We start from the raw sequence: 8163 nt of genomic DNA on the forward strand, positions 1-8163 counted from the left end.
ATTAAAAAGTGTGCGGACCAAACAAGACTTTAATTTTATTCTCAGTGCCAAATTTGATTTTCTACCCGCAATGCAAATTCAAATGCAAATGCAACTCAAATCAAATTGAAAATCAATCTCGGTGTGTGGGACCAGGGGAAGCGACTTCCAACTTTCAAGTCAAGCCAGGGCGGGACCCACACGATATCCACGTTGGAATTCACCGTGGCATTCAATCCCCGGGACCCACCTAAAGGAATTCCAGAAGACTAAAATATAACAAAATTTGTCTATTTATTTATTAACAATTCTAGTTTAATTTATCATTTTTTTTCATTTAAAGGCTTTAATTATTTCATAAAAAAAAGTTTGATCCGGTATATCCTACATTTCACATTTCACATGGTAATAAGGTAATACAAAAAAAAAAAATTGTTGTCAAAACATGTCTGAAATTCGTAAACTAATCTGGTTTATCACGGATTTGGATTGGGTTGAATTGAAAAAATGTGAAACTTTAATGATCTAATTTTGACCTAGTTCACTAAAAATCCGACTCACCCCGGTTGAACCCGTGGCCAGATTGACTCACCAACTCATTTATTTTTTTAATTTCTTTTAATGAAATCAAATTAATTAATTATTTAATGAAATAAAAGATATTACAACTCAAATGCTTATTCTATCTATGCAAAATATTTTTTTATATCAATTGGTCCAATTATTATTGTTTCAATTTGATAACATGTTATAAGAATCCTGAAAAAAAAAGGTGAAAAAGAAGTTAAGTAAAAATGAGTCACAAAGTCATTATGGAACAAATTGGATTCATATTTTTTAATTTATTAATAAATAAATTGGATTAGATTAATTCACTAAGTGATCAACATTGAGTCGGATATGGTCGAATCGAGTAATTTGTTTTTATAATACTACCAAAAACATAGTTATTAAAAGGTTTTATAATTTGATAATAAAAAGTTGGTAGTATTGAGAGTTTTTGTTGGGTGACACGTGTAATGGAGGGAGGCATTAATGAAGTATTTAAGAATAAAGTTGGGTGGTGAAAGTGTGATATTACCGATGAAGGATTGGAGGTGAGTGAAAAAAATAATGGTATCCGTACGAAAGGCAGTGAGAAGAATTAGGGTTATTGGAGGTGGTACTTTGGGGGCATATTTTGGAACTTTATAAAAGAAAATTTCCCTAATGGCCAACTTCAAGATTGGAGCTTGGTCACCAATAATACTCTACCACGTCTAAAAAATTACCACCTTTTCTTTTCCAATCTAGAAACTTTGGAAGATAGGGGCTGGTTCAGGTCCCATGGACAAGCTTTCAAGAGTGGGATTACTCATAATCTAATATAATAACACTTGTAAGCAAGAAAATTACAAAGTGTGCTTCTTAAATTATTATTTATTTTTTCTACCATTCTCCATCTATAATGCCCTCACTAGCTACCTACTAAACAAAGCAAGAGAATGAAAACCAGAATCGAATCAAAACTAAAACAGAACATGGCTAATAGTATCAAAGAATCAAATCATCTATAAAGAAAACAACCATTACAATAAACCACTTATAATAGGCTGAAAAATAATCCCCAATAAATTCCTTAATCCACATTTTTCAGATAACACCTCCATCATCATCATGGATTTTGTATACCTACACATGAATAATTTATTTATTTGATGTCCTATTTTTTTTTTCTACTTCCACCTGCTCTTGGTATCTGTAAAATACTACAACTTGAAAACAACTCTTATTTTTAGTGCTGTTATTATTCAATTAAAATTAAAGTTTCACTTCAATAAACGTTAACTTTAACTTTAATTAAAATACAGCGCTAAACTTACTTAAAGAATTGCATCTAAGTTTTTTTTTTTTTCTTTTTTTGAGTTCGAATGTTTCACATGTTGTCGTTCATGAGATGTTGCTCCAAGAACAACATGTTTTCGACGTTCCAAAAATTGTCAGACGAGTCCCCATTCTGCAGGTTCCACGGATCTAGGGATTGAAAATCCAATCCTTGAGGCAAAAACCCGGGTGGGCTGCTGATGCAATTGGAGTAACTCATTTGAGAGGGTTGATAATAATCTGCAGGAGTAGCGTTGTTATTGTTACTGCTAACCGGAACGCTGTAATAATCGGTGAGATCGGATTTTGTTGAGACTTGAGTCCCGAACGAGTCTGATGACGACAAAGCCGTGCTACTGTTCTCTGGGGTGTGACTTTGCATGACGTAGGAACCCACGAAGTCGTTGTTCATGAGAGAAGGTTCGATTAATCCCATTTTGTCCTTGAGATTATGAACCTCTATTTGGTTGTTTTTAATGTTGTTCTCAGAGTTGTATGCATTGTTGGTGGCGACCGAGGCAGTTGCAGTTGCAGCTGCTTGAATGCGTTCCACCAACCTCGGCATCCAAAGGTAACGCATGGCGTCCTTGAACTGTTTGCTGTTCACGTCACATTTGAGCTGTTTCGCATGCTTTTGGACACGAGTTCTCCAATAGTTTTTTATCTCATTGTCCGTTCTACCAGGCAAATATTGAGCAATTTTCGACCATCTGAACCCACCCATAAACAGTAGTTAATAATAAAGCACATATATTTCTACTAAAAGAAAAACTCTTAATATATAATATATATTGCTTTCTCTTTTGGTTGTCACTGTTTTTATCCCACACGAAAACATTTACTGTAATATCAGAATCGTTAAATGATTTATAATAATAATAATTAAAGGTCCTTGATTTGATGTTCAACAGTTTATGCATAAGATATAGAAAAGAAGAATAGGTATTTTGAAACGAATGCATGCATATTTAGGGTAATTAATTACCGGTTTCCCCAGCGAGAATGGAGCTCCAGGATCAAAAGTTGTTCCTCAAGCGTGATGTTTCCACGTCGAACATCAGGACGAAGATAGTTGAGCCACCTCAATCTGCAACTCTTCCCCGTTCGTTTCAGCCCTATGAAATCATGAGGAGAAAGGTTATATAACTTATTACTCAGATTGGTAAAGCACAGCCGGTATAAATAACACAACACTGCAAAGGAGGGAAAACGAAAGAGCATTCCCAGCCTCCTTTATATGGCACTTTCTTTTTCTGAAACGTTAATGATTGAGAGAGGAAGCATCAATTCATTTTCTTTTCCCTTTTTTCACAAGTGGGTGCGCCCGAGCAATTACCACCAACCAATATTCATGAATTTTATATGCCATACACATATCTGTAAACTTATCCACAAAACCAAAAGAATTGAACTTTGGCTACCCAAAATCCATTGGAACAATTAAAAGGTAGAGATGACACCAGAATCACGGTGGAAGATCGAAAAGTAGAAATCTGAATGAATTAAGAGATATATACCAGCAGAGAGGGCGAGGGTGTTCCAGCGACCTTCGCCGTGAGTGGCAATGTAATTGATGAGAGTGAGGTCCTCATCGACGGTCCAAGGGCCTCGTCGAAGGTCGATCTCGTCGTCAGTCAAAAGGGTGTTGCAGGTTCTTCTTGGTTTTTCATCCATTGGTGACGCAACTAAGGTTGTATCAAAAGGAAAGAAGAAAAGAGGTTGGTTTGTTTGTTTGTTGGGTTGTGTTTGAGTTTGGCGGTGGATGGAGATTGAGATTGAGAAAGGGAGAGAAAAGGGAGTTGAGTTGTGTTGGATTGGATTGTTACAAGGGAGATAAAGAAGGGTGAGGTTCTTATAAATACGGAAGGAGGGGGCTTTGCAAAATGTGGGAGAAAGGGAAAACGATGGAAGAGAGAGAAGATGATTAATTAAGTAACACTTAAGAATGTGTAGTAATTTGGAGCATAATTAATTATAGTTTTTAAGTATCACACTTTGACTTTCTTTCTTTCTTGTGTGCGCGTGCGTACCAATGCTCACAACACAACACACTTTCAATCTTTACTTTAAGCGTTTTCAAGTTACCAGCTGTTCTGTCTGACCACGGACTCCCTCCTCTCCTCTCTTTCTGTGTTCATACTACTTACACAAATATCTTCCTCTGCACATGACAAAATACACCTGCTTTCGATATCGTTACATATTTAACAAATATTAAATTTCCTGTAATTTTTGTTTTTATTTAGTTAAAATAACGTGGCTTCAAAAAATAATCAATGGTTCATTTTTGGTGAAAACAATAATTAATGGCCTTCTTTTCTATCTTTCTAAACATATATTCAAAAGGGTATATATATACCACAATTATAAGATAAGGCATTTCATGTCTCATTCTCAACTTGTCAACTCTAGTGTACCTGTTAGATAAAAATAAAACCATTTTGAAGAGTCATTTCACTCGTTCTTACGCATCAATCCAAATTGAAAGTCTCCATTAATGTAATGTTAATTTAGAATATAAAAATATGTGTAAATATTATGTTATAAGAAGTTTTATAATATTGAATTAAATTTAAGATATTCTCTACTTTTGGTTAAACTTTCAGGGACTTGCATGTTTTTTATATTACTTTAAAAAGTTTCTTATTTTATGTAGATATAAATTTATATTCATCTTGTTTCATTCAATGTGAAACTTTCTTTATATTTTAACAATTAAATCATCCATTAATATCTAGTTTTATTATGTGTTAATATAAAAAAATGTGTTGGAAATAACATATTAACTAAAAATAAAATTAATTTATAATATATAAAATGATACAAACTTTATTTTACAAATTATTTTTACAAGATTAAGATAAATTTAAAGTTAACTTTTCAATAATTTTTTATTTTATTTTTATACATATATAGCAATTAAAGCCAAATTAATTGATGAATTTGTTAATTTGCTCTTTTCTTTCTATCTGAGTCACGTCATCAAACCTTCTCTACTTTTAATATAGGCCACTCTGAAATGATGGAGGTGGAGGAGATCAATTTGAGTTAAATGGCAATAGTTGAAGGAGTTGTGTCAAGCAAAGCTTGTATCGTGATAGGCTAAATGTTATTTTGGTTTATGTCATGTCTCTGTTTAGTGAGAAACATGAAGATGTGTCCGTAAACGGTCGAAGGAAGTAATAAACAACACACACGCTTAACAATCTTCAATACTTAGGGAATTAAAGATGAAGTGTTTGGTAATAAATAAGGATTTAATATTGGTGATATTACCGAGCACTTCAGGCACTAATCTGAGGCATTGAAATCGAAAGTAGACTACAGTTCTGTGTAGTAAATGAAAATTTCTCACTCTCTCTGTAAGTAATGGTGCAATTTAATAAGGCCAAGATTTATACATTTTGTGTCATGTGCCTCGTCTAGGACGGCTGCAATCAAATTTTCATTTACTACCCTTTGAATTTTTACCACCTTTCCGGGGACCATTTTTCATCTTCATCAGCTTCACACAACATCGTTTTAGTTTTATTTGCATATTTAAAATTGTTTCTTCGTAAAATATTTATGTTTTTCACCTTTTCCCAAACGAAAGGTAACTTTCCCCTGCAAGATTATTAGTCGATTTTCAATGCAGCTTGAAAGAAACTTTGTTCTCTCGCAACTTTTACGTTAAACTTTATTCACAATTATCACATATAGATCCAGCTTTTAATTTTAAAGAAAAAAATAGGGTTTTTTTTATGGTGGTGTGGGCACTGTAGCAGGTTGATGGGACCTTGCCCCTAGGAACATTCTTTCTGAAACTGATGCTCTTATTAAGTTGCATAAAGCAGGTTCTGACTAGGGACTGGTCCATCTCTGGCCAACACTTCCTCCTCAACTATCCTCTGGGGATCAAGTAAAAACTAAGAAAATACAACTTACAAAAATTAAAATAAGGCTTTTATACTCAATTTTAATATAACATTGGTTTATTTAATATTTTTCTTCATTTTTTTTCTTTATATAATTTGTACCGTGTACGTGTACAGTATACTCATCCAGACAAGTAAGAAATTGTCCGAAGAGAATAAGGTGATTGAGCGGTCCTAAATCCTATGCAACTTTAAGTACAACCTTTAATCAAATTTCCTGATAAATCTTACTTATTCGGTATTGAGTCGTGATTATAACTAATCATTATTTCATTTGGAAACCTACAAATACAAGTGTCAGATAATGATTTAAGTAATTGTATTTATTACGAATTTAAGATTTTACTATGATATCCGATTGGTTAGATTACTGACTTGAGCGTCAGAGTGTCTTTAACAGTATCTGCATGTATGATTTGGAGTTCAAGAAGACATAGAAGAATTTGACTAAATATACTTAAGATAACATAAACTGATTAGGAGAAAAGTGTAAATAAGTATTTGACAATCACCCAAACACTGTAAAGACTTAATAATATCTTTCATTAAATTGATGTGTGTGTACCATTTAGAAAGTGATGATAAAAGTTAATTTCATATTAGATAATAATAACGTTGAAAAGTAATATGTGTCATTTACATTGTTATATTATTACTTTTTAAACAATGTAATAATATAAATAATACTTAAAATCCAAATATTGGTGTTATGGTGAACAATATCATATATTATTTATATTGTTATTATTATGTTGTTATTTTCCAAAAGGGAATGAACTATATTAACTTTTTTTTAATAAATATGAAAATTGTATTAAATAAAAAGAATTTAAGAAATCATATTAAATGATTTTGAAAAATATTATACTAAAAATAGTATTAAATAAAAAATGAAAGCAATTGTGTTTTTATGTGAAAAAGTGAGGTAGAAAATTTTATTACGATAAGTGACTCTCTTAATCCTTTGATCTTTTGCTTCTCTTCTTTGGTAAACTTGTATTCGCGTTCTTTTGTGTTACTGCTCTACTACTAGATTAGTACAGTATCATTTACAAGTGTGGAATCGTACATCAAATTGAAGTATTTTTATTTTGTTATTAAAACTGAAATTGTAAATGATATTGAATTGAGGTATTTTTATTTTGTTATTAAAACTGAAATTGTAAATGATTTTGAGAATTTCATTTACGGTGTGTTTTCATGAAAAATGTTGATGGTTGTGATTCAAAATTTGATATTTTAAAAACAATTAAAGTAAACTCCTTCCATCTTTTAAATAGTCTAAAAAATATTTAATATTTAATACTTATATTATATTGAATTATAAGGAGTAAACATGTTAGATGAAATAAATAATTTCAAAACTATTACACAGCTTCGCTTTTAGATCGGAGGATATAGTTGATTTTATATATTATGTTTATACAAAATATTCCTTGAAATATGCAAAAATATATTTTTATTTTTCAATATTTTATCTTCGTACTTTCGTTTTTTACATAATAGTCATTTAAATATTATCAAGATGAGATTATATATATATTCAACATAATTCAAATAAGTGCTGACATAACCAATATCCAACTAGTATTAACTCAAGTTCAAATAAAGTATATTAAGAAAGATATATAAAACAAATAAATCGTATTTTGCTTTGTTGAAAATCTAATTATAAGTCTGTTGAATAAAAATGATAAAAATTAATAAATAAAATTATAAATTAATTATGTTAATGTTTTAGATTTGAAATGATGCAATTCTTTATATCCATAAATGATGTCAAAACTAAAATGTAGTGACTGGATACACATAATATATTGAGAATGCATTAAATATTCAATGATAACTCAAAGTAACTTTAAAATGGTCTAAATTTGATTTGTTCTAAAAATTTAATGCTTTTTAATGCCTTAAAGCTTTTTGGTATTAAGTTTTACCTAGTTAAAATGTATTTTTGTAGTAATTTTGTTCATTCCACCTCTTCATCTTGTTATTCATTCTTAAGTTGACTATTCAAACTCAACAATATTGTATTTAATATACAATATATACTCATTCAAGCAAATCCTAAATAACAATTACGAGTTTTTAGATATCAAAACAAATCCTTCATGACTCATAATTATCCACATTATCAAAATCGATTAATTTAATGAATCAACTTAATATATCATGTATTTGAAATGTGTTTGTGTTTGTGTTAATAAGAAAGTTATAAACCATTTGATATGATACTTATCATATTAAATCTGTGAAACCTTTACAAGGTAAAACCAAAGAACATAAAAGATAAAGAACTTTATAAAACTGAAGAGAACTTACTATAAAAGAAATTATGATTCATTAGACTTGATAATTATTACTTAATTGTTGTTTAAATATCCAGATTAAGAAAAAAAAAAGA

The 8163-nt window shown here is 30.6% G+C and overlaps 1 protein-coding gene across 1 annotated transcript; it reads right to left on the minus strand.

Moving 5' to 3' along the window:
* Positions 1-1536: 1536 nt before the first annotated feature.
* Positions 1537-3710, minus strand: LOC108336324 (MYB-like transcription factor EOBI). Its single transcript, XM_017572741.2, has 3 exons — positions 3360-3710; positions 2828-2957; positions 1537-2552 (listed from the first exon to the last, which is right to left on the minus strand). Exons 1-3 carry the CDS (start codon positions 3514-3516, stop codon positions 1895-1897), a joined length of 945 nt encoding a protein of 314 aa, XP_017428230.1. The 5' UTR covers positions 3517-3710; the 3' UTR covers positions 1537-1894.
* Positions 3711-8163: the final 4453 nt, after the last annotated feature.

Source organism: Vigna angularis, chromosome 1 (assembly GCF_016808095.1).
Source record: "Vigna angularis cultivar LongXiaoDou No.4 chromosome 1, ASM1680809v1, whole genome shotgun sequence".
NCBI lineage: Eukaryota > Viridiplantae > Streptophyta > Magnoliopsida > Fabales > Fabaceae > Vigna > Vigna angularis.